The following is a 23,180-nucleotide window of genomic DNA, read 5'->3' on the forward strand; positions in this document are numbered from 1 at the left end:
GATTATAAAGTTAGGATAAAGCAGATGACCACATCCAAGAAATACATTGCTTTGTACAAACCTTAAGAAAGGAGTTGAAAGACAATGGTAAAATGAAATCCTGGAAGAAAGGAATTTGTGAGATACCACGCAACAGGAAAAGCCAGAGAAGATGGTTTCTTGTGAAAAGATGGTAATACACTTCATGAAAACCTAACCTAGTACCTTTCAACTTGAGATAATAAAAATATGTCAACGATATACTTATTGCAGCAATAAAATGCAATCGAGGGTGCAATCCAGGCACACAGCCAGTGCACACAAGATCACACAGCCGCAAACATTCATTACCTGTGTTAGAGGAGAGTTCAAGAAGAGGAACTGCTCTGGCCTGCAATACAGTACACCCACACCTGATCTCCTCTACCTTTTGTAGCATCTGATGATGCAAAAAATGTAGTGACTGTAGGTTCAACAGATCAGATGGGCTTGTTTATACCCACTCTTTGTTTACCAGTGTGTCTTTAAGAAGTCTAACCATAACTCATTATGTGTTCTAACATAAGCTTAAGTGATGTTTTGCTTCTTCACAAAGTCAAGCTTTTGCATAAGAACAAGTTTTACCCTATAATGCACTAACTAGACATATTTCCCTTAGGAAGGAGACACATGGGTTTATGTAGCATGTGGTTTAAAATCCTTTTTATTCAGTTAATCTCTAGCTGTGGAATTGTGATTGAAATGCAAAAAAATGTATGTGTGTTTTCTGATAAGAACCATTTTGTTTTAGAGACAGGCAAAATGTTATCAAACATATACACTTTCTTCAAGTTTTTAAATTGATGATGGAAATTCCATAATCAAAACATGGCACAGCCAATCCAGGTTAAGTGATAACATTTTTTCATAAAAAAGAAAACAAAACCCCAACCCTTTGAAGTGTTCTTACAGTTACATCTTCATAATCCAGACATGAGAAGATCTGCACTCTTGACAACTCTGAATATTTGCTCTTTGGCTGGCTCCAGATAAAAGCTAACATTTCCTTTTCCTTTCCAATGCTTTCTCTCATTTTTTAATAGCAGTGAGACACAGTACAAAACGTTACCTCCACACGATTTGCCATCTTCTTCTAGTTTCTGGCCAGCTGGACATTTGCAGTGGTAGCTGCCAATGGTATTACAGCACTGGTCATGGCAGCCACCATTCTCAGTGGTGCACTCATTTATGTCTGAAGGAAGAAAATACACAGCAGTCAGTAAAGAGTGAGCATTGACCACATTACCTGGTTATCTGAGGACAATTGTGTATGATTGTGATGTGATGAAATGAAAAAGTTACTAAGATGCACAGCTAAGGCCCCTGGAGGCAACCGCAGGAGCAGGGACTCCCAGCTCTGTTGCTGTGCCCCCCAGCTCAACCAAGAGGTGCTACGGTGGGACTTTGCTCCCCGACTTCTGCATGAGGTAAGCTGCAGGGTCTGCCCAGCTCCAGCTGCAGGCTCTACCCAACACACCAACTTCCCACTTACATGCAACAAGATCAGGAATAATCTTTTTATGGTCATTTCCACCAGGCTCACTCGTGCATGAGGCTGCTTCTAGCAGTCATGGCAGAGATGAGAAACCTCTAAAAGGTGGTAGTGTTTGAAGTCAGTTAAGGTCCTTCTTTCCTTCAGATACACATGCACTAGTATCTACACACCTCACACATTCACCTGATGAAGTCAGTGCTTGCCTACATGCAAAAATAGAACCTTACACATTATAAATGAAAAACATTAAAGAACCGCAGGAATAAATAAGTAAATAGGCTAGCCAATGGCTGAGAAGAATCCATAGTGAAGACATTTGCTTTTTAACCCATGTTTTTATATACCCTGCATAAGGATTTCTGAAGAAATCGTCAGGCCAGCAATAGTGCTCTGTTGAACAGGATTGGAGACAACAGATGGTATGGAAGTATTTCCAAACTAGAAAATTTGTCAAGTGGGATAAGTAAATGTAATAATATCAGCAGGTATTTGCTGCACTGATTTCATTTACTCTGGAACACGTACTTGCACAATGCTTTCTTGCTTGCTTTGCTCTCTCTGAAGCGTTAATGCCACACAGACACGTAATTCATCAGTGCAGGGGGGTAAGCACGGACAGCAACAAAACCACGTAAGAATAATGGGCTGTGGATGTCTTTTGTAACATTTTTTGACAAATGACTTGAACTGCTTTGATCGCAGAGCAGACCTCCTCAGCACGTTAGTAAGGGGAAAGCCAGAGCTAAGGGGACACACCAGATTCTCAAACCTGGCATGAGGATGCAGGTGACAGATCTCACACCTGCAAGGCCTTTGGCACTGGTAGAGATCACACATTACATTCAGGCTAGAGAGCAAGAAAAACAGGAGAAGGAAGATAAAGCAACAGAAGATAAGCATCATTGTGACTAAAAAAATCACAGTTACTTCATATTAGCAGCACTCCACATCTCCAGTGGGCAAATGGAGCTTTTTTTAAAACTTCTAATTAGACTCTGGTCAAAATAAATACAAAGTGCTGCAAAGACAACTCAAAAAAAAGAAAGAATTTCACATTCATGCAAGAGGTGAGAGACTTTCAACTGCAATCCTTAGCTGTTAAAGGCTGAGATTTACTAAGGTTTGTTAGTTCTTCAATGAGCCTAAGCTTAACATTAATAGATCTTTTCTGATCCTGGCTAAAAAACACAGGTTAAAAGAAGTTTTAGGGGAGGTTTCAGACTACTAAAAAGCTAAAAGAAAAGTGTATCATGAAACATCAACATTTACTGAAGTGCAGCTGAAGAGGCACAAACTCACTAAAACCCTTGCATTTCTCTGCAGCTCTAAATTCAGTGTAATAACCGACAACAAAACTTTGTCCTCAGTGATACTGAAAAACATTGGAAAGCTATATAAAAGAAAAAAAAAAATATTCAGCTATCTCAGAGCTACACTACAAACCAAATTCTGCCTAACTCGCGTGAAGTCAGCAAGGCTCTTCTCAATTTCATGGGAACACAATTTAGACAGAAACTTTTCCAAAGAAAAACACTTCCCCCCACTCCTGAATGTAAAAACAAATCGTACCAAAATAAGACATTCGTCTGTTCACTTCTCTTCAGCAAGAGACAGAGAGAACATATGACAAGCGACAGATTTTAGACATATTCCTCAAAGCACTGGAAGAAGCATGCTAGCACTGAGCATCGTGCAGAAGATCGACAAAACAGGCATGTTCCAAATGATTTACTCCCCCTAACCTGCAGACATCTTGATGTGCCTTGTGGTAATAAACAGTAATGAGCCACATAATAACCCTGCTCCACAGCTTCGACTTCTATTTATACTAACAGTATTGAAAACTAATAAAATCTCTTGCTCTGTTAATTTTTTTAAAACAAAATAATGGGAATAACTACTTTATTCTTCTACACTGTTTAGCACCTACAGTACTACATGACCTCCTAGCACAAAATATTGACTAAGTGATGTGGTCTACAATATACAGCCCAATTTGTTAACACCACTGTCTGTCTTTTGAACCAAAATATTGGAAGAAAACCTTTCTAGCTGAGGAGCTAATCATTATCCTCTTGATTTCACTAGGGTATAATACATTCAGAAGTGCATAGTGCTATTGCATACTAATGTATAGAGTGTTTTTCCTTTTGATTACAGAGTTGTTTTTATTAGCAATCAGAAATCTTTTTTCTTTCTTGTTCAGCATAAAATGCTGTGGTTCACCTATGAGCTTTGCCCCCCAAAAGTATCGGTGCTATATGATTGATAACCTCATCTTCTTCTTCAAACTCTCTGTCTTCTTAATGTTCTGTGGAGGATTTCCTTGTCTCTGCCTTAATACTTGTTCTCATCCTTTGATGAAATGTTATCATCCATTTCTTTGCTGGTTCTTACACCAGAAATCCAATGCTTTTTCTATTATATGCAGAAAACCTGACTCTATCCACATGTCTCCTTAAACAGACATCTCATTTAAAGCTAATCATCATAACTCAGAAATTAAATTAGACTTTAAGTCATCAAAATAAGCCCTTTGATACAACTTTATCGCTATTACAAAGCACTCACATTGAAGGAACACACTCACGAGGTATAAATTGTACTAGTTTTAACCTCAGTGTTATGAAAATTTGCTCTCTAAGCATCTGCATCCTTTGCTGAACGGCCTCCTGTACAAGACCTTCTCCATTGCCTGTACCCTGCCAAGTTGTTTTGTGCGACTCAGTAATAAAGGTCAGATGTTGCCTCAGTCCAAGAAGCACAAAAATAAATGATCTGAATGTGAAGTAATAAAAAATGTGTTTTACATTTGTAAAAAGACAGTTCATACAGCTCTTATCAGCTACAATATTCCTAAAAACAGAGTAGTCAGAATTTTAAAATTCGATTACAGCTTTGCCACCGAAAAAAAAAAAAGGAAAAAAAAAGGAAAAAACCACCAACAAAAACAATTCTGTCAAATGATAAATTTCTGTCTGCTTTCCATATTCAATGTCACTCAAGGTTGCAAATATATTTGCCTTTTGAATAGCAAGAAAAATGACAGAAAATTTCTGACATGTAACAAGTCTGCCACGTTAGGTCTGACAAAAGTTCAATGTTATCAAGACTATCAATCCATCTGTAATGACATGCTGTAGGCGCTTCAAAAAAATAAATGTGATGTTTGCTACTGCAATGCTTCACATTTATTTATAGAGCCAATGTTGCAACACAAAAACATTATCTATGGGACATACTCTATGTGAGGCTTTCAATCCTGCCACACGAAGTTTTAAGGAAAAAAAATTTTGAAAAAACCCTTTACCTAGATTAACTTGCTATTAACTTTATATATGATCTGTCTACCATACACGTGGAAAAAAAAATCCACAGTATATTTTTAAATCTACTAGTATGCCAGAATATGGTTTGTAGACATGTGCGTACATCCCACACTGCCTGCACATGTGGTATTAAAGAATGGCACTATATAAAAAGGTATTCTTTTGTCTAAAAGTCTCATCAAGTATTTGATATATGTAGGGGATCACGCCTTACTTTTTTTTTTCATGAAATGGACCACCTTTGCGCAATTAAATATGCCTAGGAGCTATATGCTAAATGGAGAAGGACTGATTCCAATCCATTTACTTCACCATTCTTGTTTAATGCTGCTCAATCCCTGTCTGAAAATATCACACAGCACAGCAAGTCAGAGCAATCCTCAGCTCCAGGGAAAAAAACCCTTCACCGAGTTTTTATGAAAGTCTAGGTGATTTCAGATTTCCTACAAATAAATGGACACCTTATATAAAAGTAAATACTGGACAAAGTGTTCTTCATCATTTCTTTTAAAAGAAATAAATTCAATTTGAAATCTAACAGAAGTGTCCTGCATTATTTGCTTGCTCTCTAAATGTAGCAAACAGATGAAGAAAAAAACCCCAAATGAGTCTAAAAAGCAGAAATACATGAGGGCAGGAGTCTTCTCCACACACCTCTACACTGAGCTGTTGGTGTGGGCTGCAGCTCTGCAGGTCCTCCACATGGAGCTGCATTCAGCATCTTCAAAAGCCACCAAGGGATTAAGCCTGCCCTGAGCACAGGACCCGACAGCCTTGTCGGAGGAGAAGCATCTGCACGGAGCAGGGCTGCCTGTGAGAGGCTGCTCTTCTGTAGCAGAAAAACAGGGCAGTGAATCACCCTTTAATTTTGGCAACAGTGGTAGTTTTATGGGACCCACCAGGTAACCCATTGCCTAATGGTTAAAGTATTTTAAAGTACAGTTTAAGTACTTTTTAATTAAAATTACTTAAATTTACTTAAATGATGTATAATTTAAGTATATTTTACCTGTTCATGCATTAAAAATTTTATGTGATACACGTTAATAAAGATTCATTTTAAGATAACAAAGAGAATCTTGTAAATGCAGTCCAGTATTTAAAACCTATTTTCCAAGGTTTCTATATTTATCAGCTGTATATGAGCTGCAATTTTATTTATTTAATGCAACCACACGCAAACTTGCCATTTCAGTGACCAGCCTTGGGGGCTAACCTGTGCTCTGACCCATAAGTCGCTGACTTCAGTGCGTGTCAGAGCTCGCTGGACTTGTAATAAATCACTGAAGTGGAATAAAATCTGTAAAATCATTCACATTGTTATTGCAATACCACATGAACAAAGCCCACCATCACAGAGAGAAGAGGTTATTTTGATTAGTTTAAAAGTGTTGGGCTAACACACCGTGCTTCAATTAGGGGTCAAAGTAACAAGTACGTATTTATTTAGAAGGAAGACAGCATTTCACTAATAACACTTCTTCCCAGCTGGCATTTTCTCCTGAAGGCTATGATGAAGATGGTCTGATTTCAGGACTAGATGTTAAATATCTTTATCTAAGAAAGAGGTTTGATTACTCTTGCTAACAGGCACTGGCAGCTTACATTGACTTTCATAGCAATTTGAGTATGTGAATTTCTAACTCAGAAAATATAACTAATACTTTCAGGTATAAAACCCTTATGATGGTTAGAATCAAAGCCTACATGTAGTTTATAAGGTTCAATTTAAATGCACCCAGATGTGTACCTTAATATATCCGAGTGCCTGGTACATGAACAAATGAGTATATATGCAACTATATTAAAATTTGCTTTTATAAGGAGGTGTCATATAGGCAAGTGTCATAATGCACACTTCACATCATCTCATTTATAGATCTAAATAATTTGATTCAATTTTTAAAAAGCACTAAAGATCCAGCAAATAGGTAGCTCTTTAACTTACAGTTTTAGACACTGTTTTTTAAAAATTATGGCCCAGATGGTCTGCAACCAAACCCATATGTCTAAAAAATCCTGAAACCTGAGAAAGTTGATTTGAACTTTTAAGGCCGCTCACTGCTATGACGCAACAGTTGACACAAGTGCATGCACACATACATCATAGCAACGTTATACATAAATATAACGCGAAGAGCAAATATACCAGACAGGCTGTTGAGCACAATGCTCACCCCAGAGACTGCAGTTGTCTTTTTCTTCATTTTCTGCAAGAGCTTTGTAACAGTTGTCTTTGAACAGTAATTGTCTCTAAAACATAAATTACATACATCACTTCCAGCGCTAACCATAAATTATCTGCCTGAATAGAAAACAAAGCTGCTCATTCTGATAGTCTAGCAGTCCTACATGTGTATTGATTAAGCACTCTTAATGCTTTATTAGGTTTTCTTCCTCCACAAAGTCAATAACAGGACGAATATTTCTTCTGCTGCTGTTATGAAGTATCGTAAATCTGAGCAGTTATTAACAAGCGTCTGATTAGTGGAACAAACTTATCTGAGAGTTTGGCACAGATTCTCCATGCGTGAACTCTCAGAAAACACCCATCATTGCCACTGTCTCCACTGGCAGCTGTAGTACTTGTACTTTCACAAGCTATCATCTCCTCTTTTTCATTTTTTTTTTTTTTTTTAAGAAATTACTGCTGCACTCATTTCTCTTCATCCCCATGTCACTTTCATATACGCAGAAAACATCAGTCACATAACAAATGTGTGCATGGCCCGCGTTCCTCGGGGATGTGCGTCTCTGGCACAGTTTGCTTTCTTTTGTTACTGGGGCACTAAATGCCTTTTGATGAGATTTAGATGCAAAACCAAAAATCAAGCATAGCCCTTGTTAAATATACTTCACTAATATTTAATATTAACTTCTTTTTATTAAAATCACCATCTAAAGAAAAAAACCCAAACAGATCCATCAATCATTTGCACTTGCTCACATTAAGGATAACTCCTTTGAAATCAGAATAAAATTCTGTAGAGGGGAAAAACAGGCTCAAAGTTTAAACAAGTGAAACAACAAGCTCTTAAACCCCAAAATCCTGGCAAGCACTATTAGGCAAGACCTGTAATCCATCTCATGCATCAGCAGAGAATGCTCAGTGCCCTGCTGCAGGTACAGAGATGGCCTGTTCCACCTCAAGGTCTCAAACTCCCTCTCTCTGCTAACTAATGACTAGTTTCTGTTCTGAAAATTGGGATTTAAAAGTCCTTTTAAAATCTGTTACTGGTTATGGCAGTCTTCCGTAACCATATACATGGCTGCTCTCTTTTTTTTTTTTTTTCCTTCTTTTCATTCCTAATGTCTTGAGCATCAATGGCATTTTGCAACAATAACTTCCAAAACAAAACTGTTCTGTGAAAAAATACCGGCTTTGATTATTACTTTTTTAATCCCTCTTTCAAATTCTCTATCAAGCAGGAATAACTGTTTCCTAAAGTGAAATGCAGGATCTAAAATCATGAACAAAGTTTTCCTTTCTAAATTAACTAGAATAACTAAAACGAGAGGCAGGGAAAAAAAAAATCTATCACAGTACAAAGAAATCCTGTAATAGTACTCATTTTTAGAATATGTTTTCCCAGACAAGGTATGAATAATGCAACTAAACATCCCAGAACATCTGAATTAAGCAACAACAGACTAACGGATGCTAATTGGCAATGATTGGAGATGATTGTGGAGTACGGCTGGAACTATGATTACAAACAGAGCTTATGCATCCAGCCCAAACCTCAAGTACCGTTGCTGCAATTAAAGATATTTTATCAAATTAGACAAGTGTTTGCCTTTGCCTGCTATGATGGTTATGAGCAAAACATAAAAGAAAGCATCGTCTGCTGTACTGCAACTTTCCTTACATCAGAGCTCTGCTGAGATGGATTACTTTCCACTTCAACTTTTTATGCCACAAAATGGAGCCTTTTTAGAAAGAATTCAGGACTCTGCAGTGACATCCCTAAAAGCCCTTGCTTTTGTCTAAAAGTACTTTTGCCCTAAAAATGCATTCTCTTTGCAGTATGTCTAACTTCTAGTACCAACCAGCGCTGGTTATGCACACACAAACAAGAAAAGACTTTGAACTTTGAAAGTTTGATTCCACAATAGAAGCACTTAAGTATTTTGCAGGCAGGTAAACATTCTTTAAAGATTATTTCCAAAGCAGTGATTATTAGCAAGGAGTCTTAGCAACTGGATTTTCTTTTCTGCTTTGAGTGCTAAATCCCAAATATGAATTGCAAAGCACAAGCCAGGTGGCTGCCTCTAGCCAAGCCAAGTCCTGGTGCCTAAAGGAGAGTTCACAAAGTGCATCCTGAACCCGAGACAGGCTTGAATCTTGCTGCCTTCTGCTTTCCTGGGTAAGAAAATCAGTAGAAGATATCAGGTCACAAACTCAGGGCTGGCTTTTTCCCAGCTTTTTCTATTACCCCAACAAGATGTCCAACTTGCCTCTCTTGCTCTTGTATCTCTGGAAAATTTAAATGCAGAACTGCTGCTTTTCCTCCAGCTTCCTATGATCTCCTATAAATCGAGTAATCAGAACTGAATTGAAAAGGGATATAGAAAAAAACCTAGCACTTACAGTCATTAAGCTTTATAAATCTCCTAATTAAGTTTTATATATTCCTCTAGTAAAAGAACTACTTGCTTCCATATTAAAAATAAATAAATAAAAAATCTCGGCAATGCCACATTATGGAGGTTCTTAGGCCAAGATAACTGGAGAATGACAGCCAGTATACGTAAGTGTAAATAACCCAGCGTTACCTGTGGGTTAGCTAGTGCCAGCATCCACAGAACCAAACGCAAGCTCAGAGATATACAGCGCTGGCATCAAAAAAGAACAGCAAGGAAACAAAGGCAGGAATGCACGAGCTGCTGCCTTTGTTTCCTTGCTGTTCTTCTTCGATGACATGTATTTTTAAGAGATTTAAGATGTCACATCCTGTGAAGAGCACTGCAATACTCCACCACATAAATAACAAAACCAAAGATAAAGATAAAGGTGTACATGGTTGATGTCTTTCAGACTCACCAGGAGAAGAGGTGAATGAACAATGTCAAGCACAAATAAATATGTTTGCTCCAAGTAAAATCTATAATGATGGGTCAGATTCTGCCCAATTTAGGGGTGGCATACTTTGGTACCCATGTGCAACATGGGGTGTTTAAAAGCTCTGGTATGCTATTCCTTGAAAATCTATGTAAGCAGCAATTGGAGTTAGCCACAGCAGGAGTCTGAGCGAGGCGAGCTCCAGCCAGCAGGATGCAGGAACAGGGAACTGGGCACTACAGGAACAGCTCATTCGAAAATTGGCTTCCAAACATTCAAGGAAAGGTAACTCAAATAATGGTTTTAGCTTCTAGTTGCAGAAAAGATGACAAAAAAAAGTATTAATGTAAGTGTAGAATAAAGTGAGTGTTTACGCTAGCTTTGTCTCTTCCTCTGTCTTTATTCCGTACTCAGAAAAAGAACCGATTGATCTGCAAATGCACAGCTCTTTTTCTCTACGCCTGTAAAATAAATGTCTCTAATCCAGAAGCATTCTCCCTTCCACTGCAATGCTGTGGAAAAGGGACATTTGAAGCACTCCTCAGTAAATCCTGGTGCTTCAATTCCCACTGGGGCAGGCTCTCACCTGGTACAAAACACTATCTGATGTCATTCCAGCAGTGTGACCGGAACAACAGGTGCAAAGTGATCATGCTGGCGCAGGAGGAACCCCTCAGCAGAGGGCATGTCAAACCACACCGCCTGCCTACAGCCCCCGTTACAGGGCCAGAGCCACAAGTCCAGAAGCTGCTGCTTAACATACAAACAGGCTGATTATTACAATAGTACAGCCTGAGCAAGGTAACAAATTAAGCAGCTTAAATTTCAGGGCATTCCTATTGTAATAAGCCGGTTCCTTATGAACTATTCTTTTACATAATATAATTAACCCCAGGACTAAGCATGTGAGCAAATTAGTTCATTTTTCACATGAATAATTAAAACCTTTTTTCTTTTTTTTTTTCCCCAAAACCATTACAAACTGAAATGAATGTAAAAGATTTCTCAGCAGAGAAAGGATGATGTATGCCTAGCTTCTGATTTAGAATTGGAATTCATTATTGAGATTTGAATGGAAGCTCCTACTTTCTTTTCTTATTTTTCTTAATAGCTGTCCTTGCCAGTCAATGTCAATCACTAGCAGAACAGGCTCTACTCATCATCAGATATAGCCTGGGATTAGATCAAACAGCAATGAATGGTACGCCTCCGCTACTGACTTAAATGGGTTAAATATTTCTTTCTTCCTATATCCTCCTGAATATTCTCTCTCCCATCTTTTGTTTTCCATTTCTAGATCTTCCTAAAAGTTATGTGGGCAGAATTACTCACTGCCCTGACAAAAATCCTACACTAACTATAGTTGTAAAGTCATCTCACTTTCTACTACAGAAAATAACTTTTCTGTAATCATTGCCTGCATGGCTGAAACACAATCATACAACCAGGTCACTTGTTTACAAGAGACATAAATGAGAACTCATTATTTCGTTTACATAGACATATGCCAATAGCACTTAGCTGCACTCAGTCACTGTGTCTTCTAGTAACTGATCTTGTGTGTCAAGGGCAAAGGAACCCATAGAAAAAAAGAAAAAAAGAAAGATTAAATCTTCATCAGTTTAATTTGTACAGAAACCCAAGGGAAGTCATTATTCCCAGAGACTTCATTGCCTAATTTGTCTTCTGAATTCTTCTAACTTATCTGACACCAATGGGTGCTTGTTAACTATTGCTTATTGTGACTGCAGGGCAGGTTTGCTAAGGAGCACAGCATGCAATAGCCTACGTGCACAAAAAGCAGCGTTGTTCAGGGCTGAGCACCTCGATGAACGGGAGCTGCTGGGTGCTTCAGAGAGGCAGCTATGTCATTTAGCACTAAACAGGAGCTAAGTATTTCAGAGAGGTCTGGATCCTTCTCACCAGAAATGGCAGTGAGGTGAGCATCCTTTAACTGGAATTCCCACTAAGGAACTCAAGTGGGAGGATTAAACTTGGTTATAGAGTTATATCAAGCTTTGAAAAGAGATGTACAAACCACAAACTTGCATACAGTTTTTACCAATGGCAAACTCGAAGCAAAGGATGGAAGAAATAAGATTTTCTTTTCCCAGATAAATTAGCAATGAGTAGCAGAGAACTGCTGTGATTTCTCGGGGCCTTTCCTAGCAGACAAGCACAGAGGTCTCCTTGAAAACAAATAAATCAGCCTCAGCGTGATGGTGTAAGTCAGACATTGCAGAAACAACAATCTGGCAGAACCTCAGCCTGACACTGGCATTTGAACCTGGGACATTCACCGCTTCTGCAAGTGCATGTGTTCACCACGTGTAGCGGCTGTTGTTAGCAGAGGTAGCAGACTTAGTTTTACAGCCTGGGAGTTCTGGTTATAAAAATATGTGATCTCAGGGTTTTTAAACCACCAAATGTCAGAGGTGATCACAGGCAGAAATTAGAGGGCTGAAATTGTTAATTCTGCATTGCTAAAACTGATTCATACCAGAGCCAGAAAGAGCCAGTTTTATGTAACCCAAACTTTACACTCTGGTTCCCAATACAAACTAAATTTTCCTTTTAAATCTACTTGGATGTCAGGCATCTGGTTTTGATAGAGCGCCATGCTCAATTTTTTCAGAGGTCAAAACTGAAAAGAAATTTGCATTTGTGTTTTCAGCAAGGCATCAGTGAGATGGCATAAATAATTTAAAACTTCACAGTTACTACATCAGTTGATCTTTTCAAACATGATCATTACACCTTAAAACATGCGTTGTTCTACCTTTCTCACAGCAAACAGCAGACATTTTTTTATGTTCCTCACTATTAACAAAGGGTATACCATTGTAAAAACTTAAATAACACACTCCCATAAAGTTGTTGGGTTTTGGATAACCAACTATATATTTTTGAGCAGCACTAAGGTCAAAGTATTAAATTTAATACTCTTAAACAGAACACGTATTCGAAATAAATTTGAAGTACTAAAGAGCTATTGTAGATGTTCAATAAATCAAAAACAGACATCAAAGGGCAGATACTAGCAGGGGTAGAAAAATCCAAACATGGCCGGAGAGGCTGTGAGGAAATAAATACATATCCACCTGGCACTTGTGTGCAGCGCACAAAACGGACAAAGACAAGTACATTCCACAGGCACATCTATTGTTTGGAGCCTGAGTCCTGTTTTTAAAAGAGTGAGGAAATAAATCAATGAATATGTTTACCTTGATCTCTAGCTCACTCTTACAGACCACTCGGAGCATCTAATTTAACCAAACCTCTTCAAACCAAACACTGCCAGATCTTCAGCATGTGGAAAAACAGTTGTACACGTACGTCAGAAGAATCCAAGGCTGAACAGCCTGATCTGAACATACCTGGACAAATGCTATTGAAGACCAAGACCTTTCTTGCTATACACGTAAGTCCCTCCTAAGTGTGAGCATCTAGGCGGGAGAGCTGCAGTGCCAAGGCCACAGGTCAACACCAGTTCACAGCTCAGGTTTCCACATTCAGAATTTCACCCTTCGGTTCCAATCAAAAAATAAATTCCTCACATTCAACCCAAGCTAATTACTTTTTTGCATGGAAGAGACAGCCAAATTCATTCTGACGCACAAAAGGGAAGTGTGATATATGAGCAAAGTACATGTAGTATAATGTTATGGATGGTTCTGAAAATCTAGCCAGAAACATACGTCGCTCCTAACATCGTAGCTGTTGCCAACAGTTACCACCTGATGTTGTCTGAGAGACTGCAACGATTTCATGTTCAAAGGAAAAGGCAAAGACTCGTATCTCAGATACCACACTGCTGCTAGTGATGGCAACAGTGAATTTTTAACAACTGCAGAACATTCCTAGAGAAGGCAGTGATCACCAGCACGTGGGATGCACTGCACTGCATACGTGTCCCTGCGTTGCTTAAAAAACAGCACGCTGCCCCAAAATCCTGAAAGCTGGCTGTGAAGCTTTCTGGTGAGGAACTGATGCTGTGAGGCCATCAAGCTGATCTTCAATTACAGGGTACTTAAGCTGTGATTTTTACTTCTTCTGTGAATACCGTACCACTTCCTTTGCCTGCCTAAAAGCTTAAAGAGCTTAATTTTTACTAAATCCTTATATGGCTTCTCCAGGGTACTCACATTCTGAGCATTAACAGTGGGAAAAAATGGTAACATGTGGATGTTTCCGCACGTATTTTTTTTAAACATGGGAAAGATGTGTACAGTGAGCAACACAAGTAACACTAAAACTTGTTTACTACATCAATAGAGCAAAAGACCACAGGTTCAAAGACAGAAGAAAACTAGTAGTTTAACTTAATAGGCAATCTTCTATACAACAACAGCAACAAAAAGATAAAAAGGATTATTTGGGAGTCTTAAACAACCCAAAATTATTAATGGAAATTTTTTTTTAGCAACTGAGTAAGTCTGTCTATGTACTACTCCAGAAAAGCTTTGCAACGCCTCTGGATGAAAAGCAATTCTTAAAAAAAGATACCTTTGTCTCAGAGGTGGTTGTGGTTCTTCCCACATGCAAAGATTCACAAAAATTAATGTTAATAAACATGCTTATCAGAAGATACAAAATACCTTTTAAGAATGCTTTGGCATTGTTGAAAATAATTTTACACTTGAAACGATGAAAAAACCAAAGCTCAAATCTCTATGTCGGAACCGCACTGTGAACAGGAGCTAGAAGGCAAACTAGGGGACCAGACATGGCAGAAAGGAGACCACACGGTGGGACTGTGGCTGGTGGTCCTCGAGGACTGCTGCTGTGCCTAAGCTAAAGGCTGGATGGCAGCGAGTGTACTGGAGAAAAGAAAGGAGCTCAGAAAACATTTCTCTCCATGACAATCATTCCTACTTTCTCTTTACTACTGAGTTTGGCCCACTATAGAGGAGATAGATGATTGATGGTGTAAAGTAACAAAGTATGCTTGGACATCTAACAGCACCATACACCTCTGAAATATACATTTTTAAATGTGGCTCTTTTTAATCTACTTTCTTCTCTTCCCACCCCCACCCCCCCCCCCCAAGGGATCTTTTCCCGGAATTCCTCTTGTGCGTTGTCAGAGGGTCCAAGAGACAGCTTTTCTAAGCTTGCAACCCAGAGAGCTAACATTCCCCTGCAAAACAGACATCACACCTAACTTGCTATAATCTGCATCCTAGGTAAAAGTTCTTCATAAAATCCAAAATACTTTTAGGCTTTTATTTTTTTTCATATTTGTTCCTTTTCCTCCACCTCAGCGGCTGTACACTTCTGGTTAAATTAAAAACTGGCCAACTATAGTTTTGTGGGGTTTTCCCCTCAAATGCTAAAGTATAATTATAAGATGGGGGGAATAAAATTACAAATTCAGCCAAGGTCATTAATGTACAAAATGCAAATTGTCTCCCATTTGTCAAAGACCCTGGGGAAGTCTAGAGATAATTGAAATGATAGATGAACAGAGGAGACTAACTGCTAATGGTCTGTATATCAATGAATCAATGTCACATTTATGAAGGGCTTTGGGAAATTATTTTAAATACTTCATCTATAGCTCAAGTTTAGCCTACTTTTTCTTTTTAATGCTGAAAAATTAATGACAAAGTTCAGTTTATAGTTACAAAATTGTAAACCTGTGGTAATTTAAGCTCAACAGCAAGATATTGAAAAACTACCATGTTTATGCCAGAAATGACCAAATTTCTCAATTATCAGGGATTATGGTATAATTAAGAGCAGTATATATTTCAGAGATTATCATATATAGGACCAGCCCTCACCCTCAGAGCATCTGAAGTCATCTATTTTCCTGTGTATCTCATTTCCTCCAGAATTTGAATAAATTAGAAAACCAGGGAATATACCTGCCACTGATTCTCATGCTTACCTGTTTTCATCGTATTTTTAATTGCAAATTGAACTACTTAGAGCAGGAGCTATTTGCAGATGTATTTATGGGGCACTGACTAAACAGGAAGAGGAACAAGAGAAAGGAAAACCAGAAATATTTCCTTTTCAAACAAAAAGTGAAGGGAATCTTGGAGGTAACTTTGTTACAGTTGCACAGAAAAATTGTATTTCCACTTCCAAAGAGGAAATGCTACAAACCAGTAAGTCGCTCTGCATGGTCTTCTCCCAGTTGTGTACGGGCCATGGTACGTTAGTGAGACAGTGAGGACAAGGCATAAATAAAAACAAAGTTTCAAACATTTAGATGCCATTTTGGTTGAATCTGCAATTAGTTTGAGGAATGGAGGCAGCAGTTTAGAGTTTTTATTTTCTGTTATTATGATGTTTATTATTCCCCCTCAACCGCCCAGTATTTTTCTACTTTTCTTCCCACACAACAGGAAGGGTTTGGATGAAGGGAAATCAACAGGACACCTGCAAGCTTTTTTTTTTTTTTTTTTTTTTTTAAAAAAAAAAAAAAAGCACTTTTTCTAGCAAGGAGAAATAAACTACCATACTTCAGCGGCAGACAGCAGTATGCTGAAACAGGTAGCATCACTACAAAATCACCTGAATTAAACCCCTTTTCATTCTCACTCTCACTGAACAAAATCACATGGAGGGGGCAGAGGGGAAGAGGTGAGTTTTTACAGATGGTCTGTAGGATTGAGAAAGATTTGCTTCATCTGAAAATAGTACCACAATCGCACGGCTTGTGGAAACATGAACTAATCTGGAAATTACATCTGGATTTCCACAGAATTTGAATAAGCTGGTTATATCTAAACAATACAACTGATATTCCTATTACAGGATTTGGCACACGAAGCAAGCAAGTGAATAAGGCTCTCGGGAAAACTTTGCTGTCTGAGAAAAGATAACACGTATGCATTGCAGGTAAAGTTCACACTAAATTTTCCGGTCATTATAAATTACAATGACAAACATATATAAAAAGAATGAAGAAGTCCCATCAAGGTGATGAGAAAACAAGGAAGGATTCCCACACGTTGGAACCAGTCCTCTCGATTATAAAATATTGCTGGGGACTGTGGAGATCTGGTCTGGCTCCCCTTACGATAACAACAAACCTTGCGGCAAAACTGATCAGAAATGCAAGATCCATGCAAAAAAGTACCCCCCAAATCCATCTGCTGAGGACCACCGCTGGCCAGACTGACCATCTTTTCTAAGAAATCTTTAACTTTCCAGTGCAAGTGGATATCAAATCATCTCTCTGAGCACCTCAGTTTTGCTGCTTTCCACCTGGGCTCAATTTCCACCTGGGGCTTCATGGAGACAGTAGAGGGGAAAAAAAAAATGGCCTTTACGGATTTTCAGGAGAATATTAACTCTCCGTCACCGCAGCCTCTAGCGCAAAGTAATCGGAAACGGGCTATCAGTCAGTCATTCCACCTCGCAGGTGTACCATGAGGCTCAATTAATGACTCTGTGAAGTGCTGCCTCTCTCCGCTGTTGTTGTTATAGCTTACTAAGTAGCCAATTAATAAAACATTCAATTCCTCCATTTGCTGAAACACATTTGTTCTGCTAGATTTTAATTTTTTGAATGAGTGAAATACAAGTAAGATAATTTACATGAGTTAATGATACAGTACAAGTTAACTGATCAGTTATTCTGCATGAGGAGATATCTATTTGCAGGGAACAATTTATACGCAGCCTTTCAGGGACATAATTACTTCTCAGCACACTCTTCCATTTTTATTTTTTGCTGTTTTACAGACGTGTCTCTCTCAACGTCCTAAGTGAAAGAAGACTACTTGCCACTGATTACCCAACACATCCACAGAGGAAAGTTGGGAAGCATCTCTCCAGTGACAGGTTTTGATTTGTGGATGAAATTCCCCTTTTAATTGAGCCGTGCTTCTTCCGCTAACAAAGTCTTGCCAAAACCCTGGGATAAATTACTCTTTGTAGAGTAAGTTTTCCTCACGTCATATCCTCCACTCACTTCTTCTTATTTCATTAAGATTTTGAGTTATATATACAAACTGTTCATTTCAAATACTCATTATGGAAATACTGCAAACCCAGAAGATGTCACAGTCATTTCTTTTACAGCTTTTCTTTTTGTAGGCGACATTCATATTGCAGAATAATTTAGACAGTAATTTAATCACAGGGTTTAGAGGTCCAGCAAATGTTACATTTACATAATGTCAGTCTTTCAGCAGATAATTTGGTCCTTTGCATGTGTTAAAAGACGACATGGCTTGTTAAGTTCACGTTAGTACATTTAACCCAACAGATGAATGGCTGGTTTGTTATTCTGCCATATATTTCTAATTTTCCCGAGGATGATTAGAAAATTCTATTTACAGTAAATTCATGAGCACCTTCATTCTATCACAGTGACAAACCAACCAAAAAGAGATTATTTCATCTCAGGGTCTAGAAATCTCCTTAAATTGGTCGTAAGTCCTTGCTACACAGTAAACACCAAGACTTCTATTACATAAATACTACATCAGTTAATACTTTGCTTATGCCTGCTTTGAGTACATGTGACTGAAGTTATTAAAACGTGCCTCATAACTTAAGTTTTCTAATATTCTCGTAAGGAAGTATGGCTGTTTTGTAGTTTGGAAACATAGTATTCTTCTTTCTCTTGTCAAATGCTGCTAAAGAGAATGATATAGGATACAAGAAATATGACTTAGTTTCAGTGTGGTAATGCTACTACCCTGACATCCAAAAGATAAAATAAAAGGTGGTAAATCATTATTACTCAAAGAGAAATAGCATGTCTGTTCAAGTGATTTTGAAAAAGTACTACTGCATATTTAAATTTAAAAGAATAACAACCTAGTCAAACAGCATCTCAGGAGCCTTAACACTGAATACTTACATTTAATACTGTATTTCTGTCTTTTTATGTTGAAGTTGCACATTGTATCCTTGCTACTTACATTAAAATTGAAATCTTCCATTTAATTTAAACTTGTAAAAGACCAGAAAAACTGTTGCATCATCTGGCCAGCTTATGCTACTGTAGGATATTCCCCTATTTTCCATTGCTTCTCTTGTCTGGTTTTAAATGTAGTGTAGCTAACCACAGACAAAAAAAAAAAAAAAAAAAAAAAATCAATAAGCCAAAAATTCCACCTGGAGCTGATAACACATTTTGATCATTTACTTGTATCTTGGAACAATTTCACCACCCTTTAAAACAGAAATGTGTTTACCTAGAGGACAAATTCATATCAATGAAATATATAATAGACATCCAGAGTGAGGGTCTGTAGGAAGCTGGAGAGCAAGGCAGCAGAACAATAGGAAAAGAGAGACGCTGTCATCCTCCTTAACCCACTCAATTGACAATTGTTACCAGCCCTCCTTCTGCAGTGCAGAGAAACATTCTGCACTCCTTCTGTCCTGGCATAAGATTGTCAAAGGATCATACTTCATTTCTAGAACTGTTTCATTTCTTCTCACCATACAAGAAATAATAAATAGAAGTACTGCCCCTTCCCCCATATTTGTGTGGTATTGTCTCTTTGCAGGATATTGGAGATACTGCCGTGGTCCTTGCTGCAGGCTGATAAGAGACCTGATTTGAGATGCGATGCAAGGGGCAGGGTAAGGGAGGGGAAGGTACAGCTGTTTTTTAATGCAAATTTTGAGAACAATGCATAAAAATTTCAAGCCAGTAGTTTGCAATCTGTATCCTTTATGAATTATTTTAATTTATTAAAGTAATTTGTTTTAAAAACTAAATCCAAAGAACATTTCTGTTATGGTGAGTTTGGGCTGGGGACTCCAGAAAAATCAGGCAACTCTACTTCTTCAATATGTAAGGCAATTGCATGTCATGTTAGCATTGAAAAAATGGAATTGGTTAATATGCATTAATACTTAGATGATAAAGTTTTAAAACCATCAGGATTAAATCACATAAAGATTTAATTACCACTAAGCTTAAAAAAAAAAGGATTATTTGCTATTGACATTTAAACACAGCAAGTTCCAAATTTAGAGTTAAGACGTTTGTCATCCAAGTGATAAAATTCTAAGCGCAAGACACTTCCTTTGTATATTCTTTAACGTAGTACATATTATGGCACCCAGACTGGATGACTCATCACCAAATGTATTTCCTTACTCAGTTGGTAAGCCCTTCGAGAGTTTAAGGAAATAGCCTACCAATGACAGGCTGCATTTCCTTGAGTCCGAAGGTGCCACCAGTTAACCCCTTCGTCAAATAGTCTGGCACAGATATTACCATTTGTGTGTCTGCACTGGGAATCCATTGGAGAAAACATGCACCATGTCAAACTACTTCAAAACTCAATGTGTTATATTGATGTAAAACGAGATCTTTAAAGGCAAAATCCTTATAGTCCCTTACATCAATGAAATAATTAAACTAAAAAGTACCAGATGTTTTCCTAATCAAATAGCATGAAGTGCTAAACACCAATTTTCTTTTCCAACAAGTTTTTGTCATTCTTCTTGCAGCCCCTGATGTTTACCTACAGAAAAAAAAAACACCTCATCCACTCAGAGTTGTAAAATAAAGTTGGCTTACAAATCCAAACAAAAAGTCCAACCCTTAGACAAGAAAGCAGCGAAAAGTTATAGAAGTCACTCCAAAATGTTCTCATTAGCACTCCTTTAGTTAAGAATGAGAATCAAAAAAGTACCTCTGAGAGGAATGAATGTCACAGCTGTTTGTTGAGGTCATTATAATCATATCAGTGGCTTCCTGAATTTCACAGCTATAGCTATACATCCTTCACTGAGCTTAACTCAAAAGCCTAAGCCAGGATGAAAGCATACACACAACGTGCTTACAAACCAAAGAAGAAAATAAAATCTCAAAAGGTCAGATCTACTTTACAGTGCACATATAACTCTCCCATTTGTATCTTAACTCTAGTGAAGCCATAAAAGGGTAATATGTGAAGCTCAGATATTATTATATATGTATTCCCTATTGTATATCGACACTGCACAATACAGCATGATAGATATTTCACCACACTTATTTTGCAAACAAACCTCATTCGGTGCCAGGAATGAGAAACTACTTCGGTTTCTCGTAGCAAACTGTTACACAATATTACTGGGAGACAACTCCAGCTTCCACCAATGTCAAACCTGGGATGGGCCACAATGATCCACTAGTAGCAGGCACAGGGTGTGCGACCTTGCTTTCCCTGAGAACCCAGTTACAAATAGCTAACGGCTGCCACCAAAGCCAGCCTTGCATAAACCTCGTTAACACAGCTAAGCTTCCCCTTACCATGAGTCATCAGTGCAAAGTGAAGCAGTGCCTTTATGATATATAGTTTTCTTCTTACACACAGGTTACACATTTAATTTGCTATTTACTGAAGCCTCCAAACTTGGCAGCAGAGGGAGACTGCACAATCGCCAAAATAATTGGGAAGAATTAAGACTAGACAGTATAGTAATGACACAAGCCTCAGGAGAGATCACACAGATGTTTCCTGTGTTAAGCATAAACTATCTGCAACCGCAACTAGTAAACAATAAACTAATTGATACAAGTGCCCACCCAGTGCAAAAGGGGAATACTTTAGTGACTTTATGTGTAAAACATCTCACCTGTGTGCACTGTCCTACACAAGGCACGTAAGCCTCTGGGCTGGTGTCATGGCAAAGTCTGGAGGATGTCAGTCTCAAATGGGCAAGATGACAAACAAGTTCTGTGATTTAATTAGGCCACAACTTTATTAACCTATTTCTTCAGGGAACTACTAGTGATAGCTCACACAGCGCAGACCATGATTCATTTTTTAATCATTTCTGTCTGGTAAAGAGCTGTGTCAATGTTTCCCTCCCTCCTCCTCTACATAGCTGAATTCCTCTGAGTAACACCAAAGGGATCTATGTGCATGGGGGTGCCTTTACTATTATCAGCCCCACGCTGTACCCCACTTCTTTTTAAGGACAACCTCAGTCCCCCAAGGAAGAAGTACCTGCACAGGCAACATGCAGGCATGGTAGTTCAGCTCCTTCTCCCCAGTCCCAGCTATGGATATGGAGTACAGAAACAATTAATGGTTCCCTCTACAGAATTTCCCACTACGAAGGTAGACTTTAATACTTTAAAAAAAAAAAAAAAAAAAAAAAAAAAAAACCACATAAAATGCAATTTATCCAGAGGGCAGTTATGCTGCCTTCTGGGCTTGTCTCCACCTGAAGGGCAGGTCTGATAAAACCCAGGAAGTCCTTCCTATACAGTCCCCTTGTCAAATCCCAAATGAATCTTGTTTACGTGCAGAACAAACACTTCCCAGGGCTCTTCTGGGGGGCAGGGGGGGGATTAACCCATCTGGCCTTGTGCTGGCTGACCAAGGGTTGTTTTACCTTTGAGGTACAGCTGCAAATTTCCAGGGGAATTGCCTGTCCAGTTGAAGACCCAGCACACAGTAGAACCAAACATTAGCTTTCGCCATCATAATTTTTTTATAAGAAGACTACAGCCCAAGACACATTCAGATGAAGACACAACAATCAACTTCTATAGCACTTGCAACTTTTGGGCCAAGTACTCTGCAGGCAGAGCTCCAGTGACTTCAGAGTTACACCAAGAGAGAATATATTAATTGTCTGGCCAAGAGCATTAAAAAACATTCTTGTTATTGTTGTTAGAAGCCAAATGACAAGCAATTCATTACCGCACTGTAATTCAGTGCAATTTATTGGTTGATTTGCTGTGAGGGATTTTAGCTACATACTAATACACATACTATAAAAAGAATGCAAATTCAGTAATGCAAATCTAAATGAACGAGAAGTAACATTTTCTCACAGTTTGTGAGAAATTAACCTTTAACGTCTTTCCTATGCTTTGGGAACAGCACTTGGCCACAAGCTCTTACAGTAATAAAGCAGTGACCCATAGCAAAGAATAAATGTCAGAGTGAAATGATAACAGCAAGCCTATTTGCCAGAAAGTGGTAATTTATAAGATTTTAATTTGAGATCATCATGGGGGGTCAGCCTTATCAAATAATTCAAAATGTAGGTCACAATTATAGCCCTTGAAGTGTGGTTCTGCTCTGAAATGTGACTGTAAAAATGGCATGTTTATTATTTCTAAATGATTTCTTTATCAGATATATTGAGTTAACAGGTAAAATGGTAATGGGACAGACTTGATTTTTGCTTTCTCCATTTTTACATTTGTGTAGCTCACTGATTTCAGCAGTTATTTCTGATTTACATTACTAAAAGGAAAATCAGACCCCTCATTTTCTCGCCTTCCTGCTTAAAGTTCTGCAAAGCCAGGTTATGTCCTTGTTGTTCTCTGTATCACCAAAAGCTT

General features: G+C 38.3%; 1 protein-coding gene across 1 annotated transcript in view; it reads right to left on the reverse strand.

The window, feature by feature from the left end:
• LOC121097071 (multiple epidermal growth factor-like domains protein 6) overlaps nucleotides 1–23,180 on the reverse strand; it is a 200,837-nt gene that overhangs the window by 88,625 nt on the left and 89,032 nt on the right. Inside the window, exon 5 of the mRNA XM_040613813.1 lies at nucleotides 1,088–1,210. Within this exon, the coding sequence (XP_040469747.1) occupies nucleotides 1,088–1,210 (123 nt within the window). The remainder of the gene's footprint in view (nucleotides 1–1,087; nucleotides 1,211–23,180) is intronic.

This window comes from Falco naumanni, chromosome 13, assembly GCF_017639655.2.
Source record: "Falco naumanni isolate bFalNau1 chromosome 13, bFalNau1.pat, whole genome shotgun sequence".
NCBI lineage: Eukaryota > Metazoa > Chordata > Aves > Falconiformes > Falconidae > Falco > Falco naumanni.